This window comes from Drosophila mauritiana, chromosome 3R (assembly GCF_004382145.1).
Source record: "Drosophila mauritiana strain mau12 chromosome 3R, ASM438214v1, whole genome shotgun sequence".
NCBI classification, from domain to species: Eukaryota; Metazoa; Arthropoda; class Insecta; order Diptera; family Drosophilidae; genus Drosophila; species Drosophila mauritiana.
The window spans coordinates 6,162,815-6,183,233 of NC_046670.1; the positions used below are offsets into that span (position 1 = coordinate 6,162,815).

The 20,419-nt window shown below is 44.1% G+C and overlaps 4 protein-coding genes and 1 long non-coding RNA gene across 5 annotated transcripts; 2 read left to right on the forward strand and 3 right to left on the reverse strand.

Moving 5' to 3' along the window:
* Positions 1–4,547: 4,547 nt before the first annotated feature.
* On the forward strand, positions 4,548–9,818 carry LOC117143431 (glutamate receptor ionotropic, kainate 2). Its single transcript, XM_033308137.1, has 13 exons — positions 4,548–4,847; positions 5,129–5,284; positions 6,760–6,854; positions 6,921–7,010; positions 7,077–7,234; positions 7,420–8,095; positions 8,156–8,325; positions 8,388–8,648; positions 8,705–8,836; positions 8,890–9,088; positions 9,141–9,252; positions 9,308–9,427; positions 9,510–9,818. The coding sequence occupies exons 1-13, from the start codon at positions 4,751–4,753 to the stop codon at positions 9,803–9,805; spliced, it is 2,562 nt and encodes an 853-aa protein (XP_033164028.1). The 5' UTR covers positions 4,548–4,750; the 3' UTR covers positions 9,806–9,818.
* A 1,050-nt stretch (positions 9,819–10,868) lies between these two features.
* LOC117143433 (ionotropic receptor 93a) lies at positions 10,869–14,373 on the forward strand. The gene is given in 11 exon segments (XM_033308140.1): positions 10,869–10,992; positions 11,049–11,201; positions 11,257–11,393; positions 11,452–11,560; positions 11,618–12,165; positions 12,439–12,541; positions 12,598–12,746; positions 12,801–12,980; positions 13,034–13,409; positions 13,548–13,845; positions 13,847–14,373. Coding segments are annotated over 11 exon segments (2,595 nt in total). The 3' UTR covers positions 14,265–14,373.
* On the reverse strand, positions 12,246–13,084 carry LOC117143434. The gene is made up of 2 exons (XR_004459612.1): positions 12,997–13,084; positions 12,246–12,925 (listed from the first exon to the last, which is right to left on the reverse strand). It is a non-coding gene; the product is annotated as an uncharacterized LOC117143434 (long non-coding RNA).
* Positions 14,374–14,667: 294 nt separating the features above from the next.
* Positions 14,668–15,580, reverse strand: LOC117143432. The gene is made up of 3 exons (XM_033308138.1): positions 15,473–15,580; positions 15,156–15,244; positions 14,668–15,067 (listed from the first exon to the last, which is right to left on the reverse strand). The coding sequence occupies exons 2-3, from the start codon at positions 15,231–15,233 to the stop codon at positions 14,747–14,749; spliced, it is 399 nt and encodes a 132-aa protein (XP_033164029.1). The 5' UTR covers positions 15,234–15,244; positions 15,473–15,580; the 3' UTR covers positions 14,668–14,746.
* Positions 15,581–18,333: 2,753 nt separating this feature from the next.
* LOC117144983 (homeobox protein MSH-C) lies at positions 18,334–20,324 on the reverse strand. Its single transcript, XM_033310452.1, has one exon. It carries the CDS (start codon positions 18,979–18,981, stop codon positions 18,442–18,444), a length of 540 nt encoding a protein of 179 aa, XP_033166343.1. The 5' UTR covers positions 18,982–20,324; the 3' UTR covers positions 18,334–18,441.
* Between the last annotated feature and the right edge of the window lie 95 nt (positions 20,325–20,419).

Sequence of the window (20,419 nt, forward strand, 5' to 3'; positions counted from 1 at the left end):
CCAGACGAGCGGCAGACAAAGTCACGGGGTAAGGAGAAAGTCCAAAAGTCAGATGTCTTTTTTTGAGTTCATATTATCCATCTCGGAAATGGTCTGTCAGAAGCGAAATCTACACCTCCAGACACACACAAAATGACAAACCATAGCAAGACAAATCGTGAAATCGAACAGCTAGTACTTGAAAAACGAAGACTAAGAAGAGAATGGCAGAATCATAGATCCCCAACGGCTAAGGAACATCTAAAAATAGCAACACGTAAACTAACCAGGGCACTTAAGCTTGAGGAAGCCAACGCTCAGCATCTATATATCAAACAACTATCGCCCATCAGTAAAAGGAACCCTTTGTGGAAAGCACACAAAAGCATACAGCCACCGGCAGAAACAGTCGTTCCACTGCGAGGTCCCTCTGGAAGCTGGATACGCAGCGACGAAGATAGAGCTAATGCGTTCGCCGATCACCTTCAGAAAGTATTCCAACCAAATCCTGCTAGCAACTCATTTGTACTCCCTGTAGTAACTAAAAGCTTGCCCCCTATAAATCCAGTTACATTCAGCCAAAGTGAGATAGCATCTATCATAAAAGGTCTTAATCCCAAAAAATCACCTGGACATGACTTGGTGGCACCAAAAATGATCATAGAACTCCCACCGTGTGCGGTTCTGACCTTATGCCATCTCTTCAACGCTATTACGAAACTTGGATACTATCCCCAAAGGTGGAAAAAGGCGGTTATAGTAATGATTCCCAAGCCAGGCAAAGACAAAACGCAACCCTCATCCTACAGACCAATCAGTCTCCTAACGTGTCTCTCGAAACTGTTTGAAAAGGCATTTTTAAATCAACTAACTCCCTACTTAAGAAGGCGAAATACAATACCATCGCATCAGTTTGGCTTTCGCAAAAATCACGGAACGATCGAACAGGTCAATCGCATCACAAACGAAATTCGTACCGCTTTTGAGCACCGGGAATACTGTTCAGCTATATTCTTAGATGTTGCACAAGCATTTGACCGAGTCTGGCTGGAAGGACTAATGTACAAGATAACAAAACTGCTTCCCCAGAACACGCACAAAGTGTTCGAATCGTATCTCTTCAAAAGAGTGTTCTCAACCAGGTGTAACAGTTCAACTTCACACGACCGCGTTATCAATGCTGGAGTCCACCAAGGTAGTGTACTGGGCCCCGTTCTTTACACCCTATTCACAGCAGACATGCCTACAAACTATCAGCTCACAACCTCTACGTTTGCTGACGATACCGCAATACTTAGCCGATCTAGATGCCCAGCAAAGGCAACAGAGCAACTTGCCTGCCATCTTAAAATAGTGGAAAGATGGTTTGCGGACTGGCGCATTAAGATAAACGAGACCAAAAGCAGACATGTAACCTTCACACTGAACAGACAAACCTGCCCACCCTGTACCCTGAACAATACACTTATCCCACAAGCAGACGTTGTAACATATCTCGGCGTTCACCTAGATAGACGCCTCACCTGGCGGCGACATATAGAATCTAAGAGGACTCATATGAAGCTTAAAGCAGCCAATCTTCACTGGCTTATTAACTACAACTCTCCCCTTAGTCTGGAATACAAAGTACTCCTCTACAATACCGTGCTGAAACCCATCTGGACATACGGCTGTGAACTATGGGGAAACGCTTCAAAAACCAACATTGAAATCATACAGCGAGCTCAGTCCACGATTCTGCGAACTATCACTGGGGCACCATGGTACCTACGCAGCGAAAGCATCCATAGAGACCTCCATATAAACCTTGTCAATGAGGAAATTCAGTTGAAAAAAAGTAAACATCAAGCAAAGCTCGCCGCACACGAAAATCCTCTCGCGAAGTCGCTTACGCGAGTCTACAGTCAGAGCCGACTGAAGCGCAAAGATTCTCCAGCCCAGCAAAGAAATCCTAGGGCCGTCTCTAACTAATACAATTACTTCATACTGTAATTAATATAAGTTATATAATAAGATTTGAATAATTATTGTTAGTCTCACAAAAAGAGAAGATCCAATAAATAACGCAATAAGTTTAAAAAAAAAAAAAAAGAAGCGAAATCAAAGTGCCATCCCAAACTAAACACTTGATACGAAAAATCAGGCAAACGAAAGCATTTAGGAGCACAAGAACAGTTCTATAACTACTTAAAATCACTTTATATATTTTCGCAATTTCCCTCCAACTTTCTTATTTGCGATGCAATAGAAGTTACATTTTAAGAGCCTGTTTAGTTTTAAGTCTAAAAAGTTTAAAAATAAAGTCACCATTTTTCCACACTTGTGCTCCTAAAGACAGCTGCAAAGTATTTGTTCAGACTTATGCCGTTCTACTTATCGAAGTTTGCCTATACCACCACCTTTTAGCACCACCTGATGCTAATAATGTGCTGCATACTTTCGGGAGCACCTGCTCGAAAAGTGCTTTGCCATTTAATTTGAAATAATTACCGCTGAAAGCTAGGAGCCAACTATGTCCGCGACGTATGAGGGTATGAACGTGTGCAATTTATAGGTGTGCGTACGTGGGAAAAATTGTTGGCCATGTGCGCGTTATGTTGAAATTAATGAGCCAGACCATTGCTCTACTTCATTGCCACGGAAGGAGCGAGAGGATGGGAAGCTGGGGCAGAGCGAGAGGGCGTATTGATGCTGATGAAGTCGCTCAGACAAAAGCGGAAACAAGCACAACCAGCAGCTTCCGGCCAACGTAAATAAGGCACTAACCGAAAACCCACTGGCAAAGATATGCATGATTACACACACAGACATGGGGACACGGACACAGATGCGGATACACGGAGAGAGCCTTCACACACACATCAGCACAGTGAGAACAAATTGGGGCTATTTTCTTATATACTTTGTGACTGAAAACCACTTTGGAAAGCGAGTGAAAGTATGCCGTGAGTTAGGTAGGAATCACTAGGTCACACTTTCTTAGCAGATTACATTTTCTAGTTTTTCTAGATTCTGGCTATTATAATACAATTACAAATAACCATACACATATTTTAATTGGCTTAAACATTTTTTTTAGGTGCAAGCTTGATGATATTTTGCCCGAGTCCCTACGATTTTCCGCTCTGACATTCCGTATTTATGACTACACACGCATGCATAATGTATGTGTGTGCGATTGTGGGTATCTGAGAACTGCAGCCAGCCACTGGCACTCTAAGTGCACCCGCTAAACACCGGGTGTTTTTTAACACTCTACTTGCGGCATTAAAAAGTAACACCACCCTGGTGTTTTGTGGTACGAGCAAAAAACCAACAAAAACAAAAAGCGCAATAATCCTTTGGTGAGCGTCGCACAAGCAACGATCGTATTAATATTTTTTTTATTTAAAAATTTGTATACTCAATTAACATTATTTATTTATTATTTATATTGTTGTTTTTTTTTTGCTTTTTTATTATTTAAATTAAATTTATTATTTTAGGCACTTTTTCTGATTGTTTGTCTTCTCTATCCTCCGTTGTAAGTGGCGAGTATGATCGGCAACATTCTGATTTTGACTGGGTGTTTGTAAGTACCCGCGATGTGCAAGGGGGTGGCACCCGCACTCAAAATTGTTCGGTGTGGGTCGAGTGGCGAAAAATGCCACCCTTGTTGTTCTGTAGTGGGTATATTAAGCGACAGCGCTGTTGTTGCGTGTTATTAATGGCCCTTTGCTTTTGTTTCTTAAATTGTTAATACTCTCACATTTACGCGCCTGCAGTGTCAGCCGCATGCATTCGCATGCATTTCCCCATCACTGCCGCTTTGCATTATCCTTGCACTTTAAGCTCAGCGCGGTCAACGGCATAATGAGTTCTCTGTTTTATTAATGCCTTTTATTCGCCGCAGTTCCGCCGACTGCTTCCTTTGTGCTGTTTAATCCTTTTCCTCTTCGGCATGTTGAAGGTCCTTTCGGGGAGAACGCGCTTCTTTGATTAAGAGTGAGGCTTTTGCTTTTCGACTCAGCCAGCAGTTCTCAATGGGAAACGCGTCTTACGTTAAAGCTTAAAATTAATGGTAAGAGTTAGATTTTAATATATTATTCCATAGTTCGGCAAGCATTTAAAGCATTCTCAAAATGCAAGCAAATGCTCTCAAAATAGTACGGCACTTTTTACACCATTCCTTGTTTTAAGTCTGTTAATTTTAAGCAATATATTGTATTATTATTTTTAGTACAGTATTAAACGATATCTGTCACAACTGAAATATTTTTAAGTATTTAACTTGCGCTACATTTAGTTCAAGTTCTGTTATCCAAAAGCTTCGAAGTCAGTAGGTCGGCAAAGCAGTTCGCATCGGATCGCCTGGTTTTCGCACCATCGTCCTTCAGAATGAAAAGCTCAACTGCCGGATGGAGTGACAACCCCGGGCATCTGCTCTCCCAGCATCCACTGCGCAGCTGTTGGAACTGTCAGCCGGCTTTTGGATGCTGGCCACCCCACAAACAACCCACCTCGTCGCCCAAGTCCGCAACAGGATAAAAGAAGGCAAATCAAACACCCGCAACTCAGTGGATGTCACATCCTGGCAGAAAGCGGTTGAGCCGAAATTCGTTAAAATCAAAATACGAACCCTTGGAGAAATAGGAAAAACACACAGCGGAATTGCCGCCAAGTAACAATGTTAAGTATCTGCTAGATACCAATAGCTGCCGAGTGACAAGTGATTGACATCCCGTGAGGCAATCATCTGAAGCCGGAAACTGCCTTCGCGGACGAATTCAAAATGCGGTCGAGTGGATTTTTAGTCCTGCCGCTGCTGCTCCTGCAATTAATTTTAAACTGCCGAAAAGCCCAATCACTGCCCGATATCATCAAGATCGGTGAGTAGAGGATGCCAGACCGCACAGATATTTTCTTAGAGTCAACATTCAAGTGGATTCGTTCAGAATCCGGATGAAAACAAAAATCCAGCCCGCATCCTCGCTCTGTATCGATTTTTTACACGTCATAATCAAGAGCGCCTGTCTCTGTGTGAGTGTGTGTATTTTATTCGAGCGGGTGTGTGTGTGCGTTTGTTTGTTTGTTTTTATTTGAACACTGCGGAAGTGGAGCCAACACATTTGATACGTCCAAAAACACGGCCTGTAATTTCTCACCGCAGGCGGCCTCTTCCATCCCGCCGATGACCATCAGGAGCTGGCCTTCCGCCAGGCGGTGGACCGCATCAACGCCGACCGCTCCATCCTGCCGCGCTCCAAGCTGGTGGCCCAAATCGAGCGCATCTCGCCCTTCGACAGCTTCCATGCCGGGAAAAGGGGTGAGTTTGCATGTGATTTTGGTGTACTCGTAGTCAACACTACTTGTCCTGATTTCCCACGGTCCTGTCACAATACCCCGCCTCCTCTCCACCAGCCTCCCTCGTAAACTTCACCTTCACCTGATGCTTTTACCTGCATATTTGATTTGGACACATCTGGGTTCCCTTGCCATTCCCAAATGGATACCGCTTTGTTTCCACTTCGATTTGTACTTGATTTGGTTCTCTTGTTTTGATTTACATTTGATTTGCTTTTGATATATGGGGCCGCAAGGGGACCTCAATCCTTTTGTACTTAAAGGACTCACGATGTCACGACACAAGATGTTTATCTTGCATCTTTAATTACTTTTTGTTGTAACGTATACTGTAATCCTTATGGTTATATATTAGTGGGATTTGTAGAGATAGTCATATGATTGTTTTGAGCTTTTTCAAACTTTGAGAATGAAATAAATAGCCCAGGCAATTTATCCACTTAGGTATCTTTAGTAAAGAATAGTGCAAATTCCCTGAACAGAACCATTAGTTATTCTTGGAAAATCTTAACAGTTTGTTTAAATACCAAAGTCCCTTAAATTCGACCAGATAAATGCATATCGTGACCTGCCGGTCCCCATTTTGCAGTTTATTGTGGGTATTGGGTGGCAGGTGAGCTCTCCGGCACTTGATAATCGTTAAAAGCTGAAGATGAATCGTAAAGCGGGCAAAGGAACGTGAGCCAACTGTCGAATATCCTGTGATAAATGAGACGCAAATGACGCCGAAGTTGGCCCGAGTGCATGGCCAAAAAAACAGAAAGACCTGGAATTTCTTGGCCAGAGTAAACCACACTTCAGCACGACAGTAACGACGAGCAGGGAGCCAGACAGGACCCTCATCCGCACACTGAGAGTCCTGAGAGCAGGTTAACCGCATCACAGAGCCAGGACATCGAAGTGCAGGTGCACATGCACTTACACGTGCTTAGCGCATTTGATGAGCCAAAAGGATGCCGACTGACAGGGGGCGTGGGAGAAACCTGTGGGTGGGGTGGGTGTTCCTAAAAGGAAAGGCCAAACGGGCTAAACGAAATTATGTCATACAGAAGTGCATTTTAAATATGCGAACGAGGCTAACTGAAAGCCAAGCACATTACTGCGCTACTTTTTGAGCCTTTCAAGTCGCAGCCCCAGATTATCTCCCCCACAAGCAGATTGGATTGGGATTGGAATCGGGAATGGGCACCGAGCACGTTACGTGGAAATCAATTTGCGACTTTTAAGCTCTTTGGGATTTGTGTTTCACTCAATTTGCCGTAGGGCAAGAAAGTCAGGAGTTGGCGGCTGATATTGTGGAAACCCATCCAGCGGGCATTTTACAGTAGTTGCGTTTGATTTGCCGAACATCGGGAAAAGACAGTTTCAGAAACTTAGTTCGTTAAAGAGCAACAAATAACTTGAACATAAACCTCAATCGCACTGTTTGTCTTGCAGTTTGTGGCTTACTGAACATCGGAGTGGCAGCCATATTTGGGCCACAATCCTCCCACACCGCCAGCCATGTGCAGAGCATTTGTGACAACATGGAGGTGAGTCTGGGCCAAAGGAGCCATAGAAGCCTCTGCAAAATACATGCTACTAATACTAATTTACAGATTCCCCACTTGGAGAATCGCTGGGACTACCGGCTGAGACGCGAAAGCTGCCTGGTGAACCTTTATCCGCATCCTAATACGCTTTCCAAGGTAGACAATCGGAGGCACACGTCCCACTTCCGAAACTGCATTGTTAATGTTTTCGCTTGCTCTTAGGCTTACGTGGATATAGTGCGGCATTGGGGCTGGAAGACTTTCACCATTATCTACGAGAACAATGACGGCATCGTGCGACTGCAGGAGCTGCTCAAGGCGCACGGGATGACGCCCTTTCCCATTACTGTGCGACAGCTAAGCGACAGCGGGGATTACCGGTAAGCCCAGCCAATTGTATCCACCCATTCCGACTGCATTGGGTATTTCGTTACTGTGGCCCACATATGCCACTTGCCCTGCAGCATTTGTGCCCTTAATCATAACTACCCTAAATACGTTTGAAGCACTATTAGGTTTTATCACCATTTGATCAGTCAATAAAATGGATTTATTACCATTATAGGCCTCTGCTGAAGCAGATCAAGAACTCGGCGGAGGCGCACATCGTGCTGGACTGCTCGACGGAACGGATCCACGAGGTGCTGAAGCAGGCGCAGCAGATCGGCATGATGAGCGATTACCATAGCTACCTGGTGACCTCGCTGGATCTGCACACGGTGAATCTCGATGAGTTTCGCTACGGCGGCACTAATATCACCGGCTTCCGGCTGATCAACGAGAAGATTGTGTCGGACGTGGTGCGCCAGTGGAGCATCGACGAGAAGGGTCTGCTGCGGTCCGCCAACCTGACCACCGTGCGCTCGGAAACTGCTCTCATGTACGACGCAGTGCATCTGTTCGCCAAGGCACTGCACGACCTGGACACTTCACAACAGATCGACATCCATCCCATCAGCTGCGATGGTCAGAGCACCTGGCAGCACGGCTTCAGCCTGATTAACTACATGAAGATCGTCGAGATGAAGGGCCTGACGAATGTGATTAAGTTCGATCACCAGGGCTTCCGCACAGACTTCATGTTGGACATTGTGGAGCTAACTCCGGCGGGCATTCGCAAGATTGGCACCTGGAACTCCACGCTGCCCGATGGCATCAACTTTACGCGCACCTTCAGTCAGAAGCAGCAGGAGATCGAGGCTAATCTGAAGAACAAGACGCTGGTGGTTACCACCATATTGGTATGGAACGTTGAGGATTAAAAAAATAACCTTGTTCATATTTTTTATTAATTTCTTTAGAGTAATCCCTACTGCATGCGAAAGGAATCGGCTATTCCTCTAAGTGGCAATGATCAGTTTGAGGGCTATGCGGTGGATCTGATCCATGAGATCTCCAAGTCACTCGGCTTCAACTACAAAATACAACTAGTGCCCGATGGCAGCTATGGAAGTCTCAATAAATTGACAGGGTAGGAGCATAGGTTATATTATTAATAGATCTTTATTAAACATGTATATTTATACCATCTAGCGAATGGAACGGCATGATCCGGGAGTTGCTGGAGCAGCGTGCCGATCTGGCCATTGCGGATCTCACCATCACCTTTGAGCGGGAACAGGCGGTAGACTTTACCACACCCTTCATGAATCTGGGAGTATCCATATTGTACCGGAAGCCAATTAAGCAGCCGCCCAACTTGTTCTCCTTCCTGTCTCCGCTATCGTTGGACGTATGGATCTACATGGCCACTGCGTACCTGGGTGTCTCAGTGCTACTCTTCATCCTGGCTAAGTGGGTTCAATGCACTCATTTTGGATTATCTAATCTGAATTATATCCATTATACAGATTCACACCCTATGAATGGCCTGCTTATACGGATGCCCATGGCGAAAAGGTGGAGAGTCAGTTCACCCTGCTCAATTGCATGTGGTTTGCCATTGGATCGCTGATGCAGCAAGGATGTGACTTTTTGCCCAAGTAAAGATTGGAGTTTATAGTTGGTTTTCCCCTATTAAAGTTCTAACTTGTAGGGCTCTATCCACTCGCATGGTGGCCGGCATTTGGTGGTTCTTCACCCTGATCATGATCTCCTCATACACTGCAAATCTGGCTGCCTTTTTGACAGTGGAGCGTATGGACTCGCCCATCGAAAGTGCCGAGGATCTGGCCAAGCAAACGAGGATCAAATACGGCGCGTTGAAGGGCGGCAGCACGGCAGCTTTCTTTAGGGTAAATGCGGAAAATGTAAAGAGATAGCATTGCTAACAATAATTACTTACAGGACTCAAAGATCTCTACATATCAGCGCATGTGGTCCTTCATGGAATCAGCTCGTCCTTCCGTCTTTACAGCCAGCAATGGGGAAGGTGTGGAAAGGGTGGCCAAGGGAAAAGGTGAGTTGAAGGATATTTTTGAGAGAAAGGAATATGCAATAATGTTGCTTTTCAGGATCCTATGCCTTTCTGATGGAGTCCACCTCCATTGAGTACGTGACCGAACGCAATTGCGAGCTGACGCAAGTCGGTGGAATGCTGGACACCAAGAGCTATGGCATAGCCACCCCACCGAGTACGTTCATGTTAATTGGGTTGCTCTAACCAGTCCTTAGATCAAGCACCCCTTACTAACCGGTCTTTAATTCCATCTGCAGATTCCCCCTATCGCACTGCCATCAACAGCGTGATACTCAAGCTGCAGGAGGAGGGCAAGCTGCATATCCTGAAAACCAAGTGGTGGAAGGAGAAGCGGGGCGGCGGCAAGTGTCGCGTGGAGACCTCCAAGTCCTCGTCGGCGGCTAATGAACTGGGACTGGCCAATGTGGGCGGCGTGTTTGTGGTCCTGATGGGCGGCATGGGCGTGGCCTGCGTCATCGCCGTCTGCGAGTTCGTGTGGAAGTCACGCAAGGTGGCCGTGGAGGAGCGCCTCAGCGCGATACTGAACGAATGAGAAAAGTCGTAATCCCGGGACGAATGGGTCTAGGCCACGAATGGGTCTCGGGAGATCAACCAGAAATGCGAGCAGAGCTGGGAATGTGCAATTCGATGGAGCAAATATCAAGATCAATAGACGAAATAGCCAATATTCGACATCCCAATCAACCTTAGTGTTCGCCGGATACTCCAACATTTTTGGAATCAGTGGCCAAAGTTAAGTGGAGTTTAGGATACCGGAGCCACCAATGAAAGTTTGCACCAGTTTGAAGGCGGCGTGGAACCAGACATTAATATAGATTCGAGCTACATATGAGAGATATATGTACACTGAGGCATATATAATGCATATATATATAAATATATATTTATACAGGTTATACTCCCTTTCGTAACTTACTCGTAATAACCATATACATAAACTATACACTGGAGGAACCACGAACCAACACTTGCAACAAATCGAAATCGTATTGCATTTATATTTGAAAGCATTTTTGGGAATTGACCTATAGGCGTAATTGTAGCTAAATTATATATAGACATGCATGTAACCTAGACGACAGGATCAGCGAACTGGTAACCCTAAGAAGCCGGACACAATTTACACAACCGAAGACGATATATATTCAGCGCATTTAGCCAGTAGATCTAACCTAAGTGAGTTGTAATTCTATCTTAGATCCATGAACGCAACTTTCTCTTGTTTCCCCCCAATCACCCAATCTCCTGTCAGTCCCCCTAAGATATAAGATTGTAAAATGTAATTACCGCTCATACAGGCAATTCTGAGAACAACAATTTCATAAAATACTTACAATTAAATAAAACAAGTTAACAAAAACGATATCCCTCGATGAACACCTGCACTCGATTTGGCATTAGATGTGAATATCCTATTGACGCCTAACCGCAAACCGTCAATCACCAGACTTTTCCACTTTCTCCCCAATCAATTTTTCATGGGACCTGCACACGCTCACCGGAAATCCAGCAGTGGGTTGGTTTTAATTGGGTTAGCTGTTATCAGCGAGGTATCCTCGTAGCTTCGAGGGCTTCCACTTGCTCAGTCGCGTTCGATGAATCCTGGCGAAATGCGGCCTTTGGCTTGCCTTCTGCTCCTGGCTGGACTGCAGCTCTCTATCCTGGTTCCCACTGAGGCCAATGACTTTTCGTCCTTCCTGAGCGCCAATGCGTCGCTGGGTGAGTTCGGATTTTACGGATTAACCATCAAATTAAACGATTTGTTGGCTGTGCAGCCGTTGTGGTGGATCACGAGTATATGACCGTTCATGGCGAGAACATATTGGCTCATTTTGAGAAAATCCTGAGCGACGTAATACGGGAGAACCTCAGGAATGGAGGCATAAACGTGAGATATTTCAGCTGGAATGCAGTGCGATTGAAGAAGGGTGAGGTTCGAAACTACTGTAAAGATAAGGAAGTACTAAATATGCAAGAGAATAGATTTTTTGGCTGCCATAACTGTTACGGATTGCGATAATACCTGGAACTTTTACAAGAGTACTCAGGAAACTTCGATTCTACTGATCGCCATTACGGATTCCGACTGTCCTAGGCTGCCCCTAAATAGAGCTCTAATGGTATGGGAGCACTTTCGATCCTCGGGAACTTTAATCCTTAAACTAGATCGACTTGTAGGTACCCATCGTTGAGAACGGCGATGAATTTCCTCAACTTATTCTGGATGCCAAGGTCCAGCAGATTCTAAATTGGAAGACCGCCGTGGTTTTTGTGGATCAAACCATATGTGGGTATAGCTTCGAATCAGTCATGTTAATTTGTTATCAATATTTAATGCCGACAGTGGAGGAGAACGCGCTTCTGGTAAAATCGATTGTGCACGAAAGTATAACCAACCACATCACCCCAATATCCCTGATCCTCTACGAGATCAACGACACCCTGAGGGGCCAACAGAAGCGAGTTGCTCTGCGCCAAGCTCTGTCCCAATTCGCTCCCAACAAGCACGAGGAGATGCGCCAGCAGTTCCTGGTCATATCCGCCTTTCACGAGGATATCATCGAAATAGCCGAGACCCTGAACATGTTTCACGTGGGCAATCAGTGGATGATTTTCGTGCTGGACATGGTGGCTCGGGACTTCGATGCCGGCACTGTGACCATAAACCTGGACGAGGGAGCCAACATAGCCTTCGCCCTCAACGAAACGGATCCCAACTGCCAGGACTCGCTGAACTGCACGATCTCGGAAATTAGTCTCGCTCTGGTCGACGCTATTTCCAAAATTACCGTCGAGGAGGAGTCCATATATGGTGAGATCTCCGATGAGGAATGGGAGGCCATCCGCTTTACCAAGCAGGAAAAGCAGTCCGAGATTTTGGGGTACATGAAGGTACGTACATCATCTATATGATACATATATCTCTGCTTTAAATGTATTATTCAATTTTAAGAAATTATGATAACCTTTAATTTTTATTATTTTTGATTTTATTGTTTTTCTTGCCAATTGAAATTTCTTCCTCAACCTAACACTAGCTGAGTACCGGGTATCTAATAGTCGAGTTACTTTCTCTTTTGTTTTTAAAATATCCATATGAAATTTACATTGTAGTTGACAAATACCCTGCTCTTATTCTTATTATTCTATTCTTATGTGGATCAGGAATTTCTGAAGAGCAATGCCAAGTGCTCCAGCTGTGCGAGATGGCGTGTGGAGACGGCCATTACATGGGGAAAAAGCCAGGAGAATCGCAAGTTTCGCTCAAGTCAGTCCGATTTCTATTCCGAAATTAGAATAACTCCGATATCAATATCTTAGCAGCTCCCCAACGCGACGCTAAGAACCGAAACTTCGAGTTCATCAACATTGGCTATTGGACACCCGTGCTGGGATTCGTCTGCCAGGAGCTGGCCTTTCCGCACATCGAGCACCACTTCCGCAACATAACCATGGATATTCTGACCGTGCACGTGAGTTTTTGAGCCAGGAATATAGTTCTTATTATTGGTTCAAATCGCTCGCAGAATCCACCCTGGCAAATCCTTACCAAAAACAGCAATGGGGACATCGTGGAGCACAAGGGCATAGTTATGGAGATCGTCAAGGAGCTGAGTCGCGCCCTGAACTTCAGCTACTACCTTCATGAAGCCTCCTCATGGAAGGAAGAAGATTCACTCATCACATCAGCGGGCGGCAATGAAAGCGTGTGTATATCCTTACATTTTTTGGAGCTCCTTGAGAAAACGCATTTTCACAGGACGAGCTAGTTGGATCCATGACCTTTCGTATACCCTATCGCGTGGTGGAGATGGTGCAGGGTAATCAGTTTTTCATCGCCGCCGTGGCAGCTACCGTGGAGGATCCCGACCAGAAGCCCTTCAACTATTCGCAGCCCATCAGTGTGCAGAAGTACTCCTTCATCACCCGCAAGCCGGATGAGGTGTCCCGCATCTACTTGTTCACGGCTCCCTTCACCGTGGAGACTTGGTTCTGCCTAATGGGCATCATTCTGCTTACTGCTCCCACGCTGTATGCCATTAATCGCCTCGCTCCTCTGAAAGAGATGCGCATCGTGGGCCTGTCCACAGTTAAGAGCTGTTTTTGGTACATATTCGGAGCTTTGTTACAACAGGGTAAGTGCATTAGTTTCTCAAGTAAACTATACCTTCATAAGACTACTATACAACGTGAAACATTATAAAGTGTGAAAGATGGATTATTTTGAACAAAACTGCATAATCGAATATTTCATATTCTCTTATCCTGGGCAGGAGGCATGTACTTGCCCACAGCAGACAGTGGGCGCCTAGTGGTCGGCTTTTGGTGGATCGTGGTTATCGTGCTGGTGACCACCTATTGCGGCAACCTTGTGGCCTTCCTGACGTTCCCCAAATTTCAACCGGGCGTGGACTATTTGAACCAGCTAGAGGACCACAAGGACATTGTACAGTATGGATTGCGGAACGGCACCTTCTTCGAGCGGTATGTTCAGTCGACAACACGGGAGGACTTCAAACACTACCTGGAACGGGCGAAGATCTACGGCAGCGCCCAAGAGGAGGACATCGAGCGGCGAGCGCATCAACATCGATTGGCGGATCAATCTGCAGTTGATTGTGCAGCGGCACTTCGAGCGGGACAAGGAGTGCCGCTTTGCTTTGGGCAAGGAGAGCTTCGTGGACGAGCAGATTGCCATGATTGTGCCGGCCCAGAGTGCGTATCTGCACCTGGTAAACCGCCACATCAAGAGCATGTTCCGGATGGGCTTCATCGAGCGCTGGCACCAGATGAACTTGCCCAGCGCGGGCAAGTGCAACGGGAAGAGCGCCCAGCGCCAGGTTACCAACCACAAGGTGAACATGGACGACATGCAAGGGTGCTTCCTGGTCCTGCTCTTGGGCTTTACGTTCGCTCTTTTAATAGTGTGTTGCGAGTTCTGGTATCGTCGCTTTCGGGCCAGTCGAAAACGACGTCAGTTCACCAACTGACGTCTGAGGAATCCTAAAAGCTCTCGTCTTGGAATAGTGTAATGAATGAGCAGTAACTGGCATGTATAACGCTGATGAAAATCGTATTTAAATAAACATTTAAATAAGCTATCAAACATAATATAAAAATATCAATCGAGAGCTCCATTTCAATTACCTTACTAGTAAACTGGTTTCCCGCCATATGCGGTGGTCTAATTTAAGCAGGTAACTTCAGCAAAACTATTGCACCACCTGTGGCATTAAGGCTTCACTTTAAATAGTTTACGTTACACTTGATTACTATTCCGCGCACTACCTCAAATCTATAAATTTCTAATGGTTAATTATAAATAATCAAGGCACGATTCCTCCAACAAATGCTTGCCGTGATTTAACCATTCGAAATGCGCAACACCGTTTGTTTAAAGGTTTGAAATTACTTTATGAACAATCATATCAATCTGGAGTAAAAGGTAGACACTTGTTCATCCAAAATCCCTCTATGTGGAGTTGGCGTTGGGGCCGCGACGACGGCCGAAGCCCTGCACAAAGTTGACGAACCGGCGGTTGTACTGGATCCTGCGCTTGGCGCGTCCGGTCTTCTTCTTCTTCTTCTCCTGCTTCTCCACCTTTGGCGTCTGTCCCTTGACCTTGCCGGCACGGGCCAGAGAACCGTGCACCTTACCTCCCAGCATGGGAATGTTGAGGTCCAGCTCAAAGGAGCTCAGGGCGGTCACGGGAGTCTCGTTGGCCAGAGTGATGCCCTCGCAATCGAGGCTGAATTCCTCGGCGTTGAATCCATGGATCTGGGCCAGTTGGTTCTACGTTCGCGTTGACCGCAATGGATGGAGATGGGGAAGACACAATTAGGTTATGTTATTTGTATATCTCTCATTTGGGGGGACTCACCTTGACTCCGGCAATGGTGGCCTCCTGGGAAACCTCCAGGGCCTCGATGGTCTCTAGTCCACGGACGAACAGCTGCATGTTGATTCGCTCTGCAAAGTAACCATGCCGCATGCATTTATTAGTTGAGATATTCATATTAACTTGTGGGGCGAAACACGTGTGCCGAGTTTCAGTCAATTTTTTCGTTTTTTCGGTCGTTTTGAAGTTGGCATTTGGCGTCCAGAACACTTAACAATCGCTCGCACACACATTTCACAGGTATTTTCGCTTTAACTGGGCTATTTTCTATTATATTTCGACAAAAATCACTCGATTACCTTTTGACTTGGCGTGCGGATCCCGAAAAAGAAAGATGGCGCAGAAGTATCGATGGGCCTATCGATTTTTGTTGTCGAACTATCGCTTCAGGCGTTAGTGCGTTTTACTTGAATGTCTGGCAATAATATTGTGGAACGGGTGGCAGGGCTGGTCAATCGATTGCTTGTATCGATAACTTAGAGGGTGACCAGTCATTTTATTCATAGGGTTTGGTATATTGTCGAACTTTAGTATTTTGTAACGGCCTTAGTAAGTTTACGAATCGTTGTGCATGTGTATTCATTTATTTAAATTTGTTACGAAATATATAAATTTTTTTACTTCCTAAACGGGGACCTTTAAGTCTATTTACCAGTATTGCAATTCTAATAACTTTAATTAGATTTGGCATAATATTCCGTTATAGGTTTGTAAAACTCAGGTATTAAATTTAGTACGTAAATTTGAATAATTATTAAAAACTATATACATTTTTTAAGATGTGCTCTTTTTACCTATAAGCTGTCAAAAGCGTACACTGTTAAGTTTTATAACTTGTCAGATATGAGAGGGTAGTTTCCATTTGATAGCAAATTAGAGCTATGAGAGTTACTTTTTAAAGCCTGTAAATAATTGAATTTGTATTATATCATTATTCGAAGATCGAAAATCGTATAATATCCCTGCAATATTACACGAATAAAGCTTGGGCTATGGTCATTGGCAATCCCATTGTCTCCTTTCCTTCAAAGGATCGCAAAAGGACAGTCTGGCTGACGCCTCGCTAAGCCAGCACACCCCGATTACCGCAATCTACGCAAAATGGGTATTACGTTGAGCCCAAAAACTAGTCCGCCCGCAACCATCTTCAGCGTTTTCACCAAGTTTTTGTGGGCCTCTTCTTACGAGTACAAATGAACCATTTACGGAATCTGGGCCATGCGCCTGCGCTTGTCCTTTGTTTGATCCGCATGGAGGACAGAAGAGGAAATCCTGGAGGACTGTGGGCTGTGTGTTATTCTACGCCATTTGAATAAATATTGCCGCATTGTTTGTCAAACAGGACTAGATTAGTAACATAAACATTCGCTCATAGAATGCAAATCATAAGCCGATTTGACAAATTTGCACGAATTATCTGCGTCTAATGAGTGCGGCTTAGATTGGTCACGATCCTCCGAAGATGTGGATGGGCACTGTATGGAAATTCGGAGACTTGAAAAGACGACCTTGGCTATATACTATTTAAGGTATATATATAATTTAGGACTGGAAGTATTAATGATCCTTTGATACCAGATACGACATTTAATATCACTCTCAACCCTTCGACAGCGATCACCTTTCGATGCTCATTTATGATAGCAAAGTGTCGCGTGCATATTCCTCTTCCTGTTGTCCACTTCGATTTGGATGGATATCCCAGTCATTCGCCTACGCCCATGATCGGATTTGCTCGGGATTAGGGGCAGACAGCTCCTGGATTTGCGTAAACTCATTTGCCGGACCTTGCGGCAGAAGATGGACTTGGGAAACGCATCCGAAATCATTTCCCCCAAAAACGGTTTGGAGGAACTGCCGCTTTGTAATCTGATATTTTACAATGTTTGCACACAAAGGCAGCGGAAAAAGAAATTACTCTTGACCATAAAAACAACGGCAACAATTGCCAAATCGGCTTAGCCTGCCCCTCGTCTTTATTTCGCCATTTGCTGTTTTTCCGGCACGCGAATTTCCACATTTTCATTCACCTTTTCGTGCGTATTTTCCCATATGCGTTTCATTTTTATCTGTGGGGTCGGCAGTTTTGATCCCATTATGTGATGTTGGCATGAGAAAAAAAAAAACAGTGAAGTCAACCAGTTTCCGCATTGAAATATTAAATTACTCAATTTATATTCGATTTGTTTCAGGTGAAATGGATATGAACTGGCGGCGGTTAATAAGTAATACTGCAGTTCCTTTAAAAAATTATACAATATAATAAGATTTTATTTTTTAAAGCAAATTGGTAAATTATTAATCAGTTTCGTATTTAATTTAGCTCACCTACTCTTTTACTTACTTTTTAATGCCTAATAGTTTACACTTTTTCAAGTTGAGTGTAAAAAGGTATTTTTTCAAAATGGCACTCGAATAATAAATGTTTGTGTTACTGTGCATGATTTCTTATATTTGTTAAATTGAAAGGTTACTAAATTGCACAAATCCAGAAGCAATCAATTTCCTTACTTTTAAAGTTATATTTAATTACCGATTTATTAATCGACGGTATTTCGTAATCTGAAGGTTTCTGAAGGAAACGGTTTCCTTATAATTGTATTGATTTCTTGAATCGTTCGATTCTCGGGAACTCTAACCAAGTATCACTAAAAAAAACATATAAATAAGGTAAGGTACTTTCCAGACAGCAAAAAGGTTATCAAACCTTAGTTAATTTCAACCAAACACCTCTGCCAATACATCAAATCAATTAGGTGTACTTCACATTTCCTAGAAATCAAAAAGCTATGTATTTGTCAAACCAAAATAAATATCTACAAGCACTTCTTCGAAATCGTTGAATCGAATCGAAATTAAAAAGGTTACACCCAAGAATCATTAGATATGTGTGTACTAAAATGTACTCTCTAAGTTAAAAGAGTAAACTAATATACACGTGCGTTTGTATGATAATTATTTTAACAATCTTTTAAATTCAATTTCTGCATGATTAACCGATTTTATTTTACCAGGCCTTGCAAAACTGTTCTTATAAGCTCACCAAAGTTAGTATCTAGTTTAAACATGGTTTTAAATATTATTGATTTCTGGAACGTTTTAAATGAGAAACCATTGAAACAACCAATAATTTCAAATTAATAGATTTTATATTGTCAGATTTGTTCTATGTATATGCTTATGGGTCTACTTAGGTCTATTATTTGTATTTACAGAAAGCCACTAAATTCGTAACAGTAAACAGTCCTCGTGGATATCATGCTCCAGCTCACGTTACAACGATCATTTCCGGTTCCGGACTGGAGGCGTTCGATGAGAAGGTGGAGTCGCAGCTCTCGTCCTTTTCGCGCTTCTCCCGTCGCTCGCGAGCCCTTCGATTCTGGAACCAGATCTTCACACGCGTATTGGTCAGCTCCAAGGAGTCGGCTAGTTTGTTGGCGTCCTCGGCGCTCAGGTAGTTGGACTCCTTGTAGGCACTTTCCAGGGCCTGCAGCTGCTGCGGAGTAAATGGGATGCGGGGCAGACGACCAGGAGTCCTTTTCGCGGGCGCACTTTGGCGGAGGGCTCTGGGCAACTTGGGCGGATGGTAACGGGTGTACTGCAGCCAGTCGTAGACGGGTATCTGAGCCTCCGCAGCCGAGGCTGGAGGAGATCCTCCAGACTCCTTTGAGGCATAAGATGCTGGGTGGGCGTACGGATGGAAAGGCAAGCTGGCACGGAGTCGCTGCAGGACGCCCAAGGAGGCATTGGTGCCCACGTATCTGTCGCCGGCTCGGTTCAAAATATACTCGATGCTGAAGTCACTCATCCTGGCGCGATCCTTTCGCTGTGATGGTCGAGTTGCTACTGCTGAGCTGGCTGCGCATACACGAGCTATTTATTCAAGGACCTCCCATCGCCGCCATTTGCATCCCAGCAGATAGTATGGCCATCCTTGTCTGGCAGGACGAAGAGATTGGCCTGGCCCAATTCCATTCTCATTCGGAAGCAATGAGCCGCTTAATAGGCGTTTCCCTTTCTCGCCGGCCAGGTATAAATCCGCTGGCCCACCTAAATTACCCTCTCCCCGGTCCAGATTAGGCCCACGAAGGCAATGAAGTACAAGTACACGGGTTCAATTGTAAAAGGTTCGTCGTGATTCGAATTCAGTTTAATGATTGTATCTGAACACCCTGACTAAAGTAATAGGAACTTTAAAGAAGGAGAGCTTATCATATACTGAATTAAATGTTTGGTAAGTGTATAAGTGACAATGCTATAGATTGCCATTAAATTCACAGGTTAATTTAGTCCGATCCTAAAATGTAATCCAGTGCCATATGATGACATATGTATGTCATATGCAATTATAGCCTCGCTAATGACGTAAACTGATTTTCTATGGTAAAGTTTTAAACAAAGAGCATCTGATCTTCGGTGTATAATGAAATCCTCAATACAAATATGAATGTGATAGTTTTTGATTTGTTGTGGCTTTTGTTAGCGATGTTCGGGGTAGTTGCCCCCGAGGTGAAATCATCCGCTGCCATGTTTTTCTCAAGCACTCCCATCCTATCAGATCCCATCGTATCCCATCCCATTCCACTCCAGTCCATCCCTTTGGATGGGAAAACAAGTTGAGCCTGATATGTTTTGATGCTCGTATGTTTTGATTGATTCGTAAATTTGTTTTCATAACAGTTGCCTTTGCGAAACGAGTTTGGTGGCAACCCTCGCTGAGTTCCTAAAGTATCAATTACACTGTTAATTGAAAATAACCACCGAATAGCCAGCATACAAAAACCACAATAGAATACTAGCTACTTTGCAAAAGAGAGGAAAGCTCGTAAATGGCAGCTTATCAACGAATTTCATTTTTCGCATATTTAAATAAAACCAATTATCTTATTTCAAATTATACTTCTTAGTGTTGAAGCTATTTGACATTTTGACGGATGAATGGAAGATAATGAAACTCAAAATATCACTTGAACTCGGCAAACACACTTATGAAATCTAATTCATTTTCATTATTCTTTATCGGACTTTTTTAATTTTTAGCCCACAACCAATGATTTAATGGAAAACTTATCTATCATTATTAACTGATAAATCAAACGGGTGCTTACTGTTAATCATGTAAGTAATTATCTAGGCCTTGCAATTCTGTGTGTTCTATTTTCAAATCTAACATATTGATAAGCAAGTGGGAACTTAGTTAGTTAGGCTTAGCCGAAGCTCTTATACCCTTACCTTTATTTATTTAT

Coding starts and splice junctions, on each gene's coding strand:
- LOC117143431 (XM_033308137.1), top strand. CDS start 4,751: ATGCGGTCGAGTGGATTTTTAGTCCTGCCGCTGCTGCTCCTGCAATTA. Junction 6,855..6,920: donor GCATTTGTGACAACATGGAG/GTGAGTCTGGGC, acceptor ACTAATTTACAG/ATTCCCCACTTGGAGAATCG. Junction 8,837..8,889: donor GGATGTGACTTTTTGCCCAA/GTAAAGATTGGA, acceptor TCTAACTTGTAG/GGCTCTATCCACTCGCATGG.
- LOC117143432 (XM_033308138.1), bottom strand. CDS start 15,233: ATGCAGCTGTTCGTCCGTGGACTAGAGACCATCGAGGCCCTGGAGGTT. Junction 15,068..15,155: donor CCACCATTGCCGGAGTCAAG/GTGAGTCCCCCC, acceptor ACGCGAACGTAG/AACCAACTGGCCCAGATCCA.
- LOC117144983 (XM_033310452.1), bottom strand. CDS start 18,981: ATGAGTGACTTCAGCATCGAGTATATTTTGAACCGAGCCGGCGACAGA.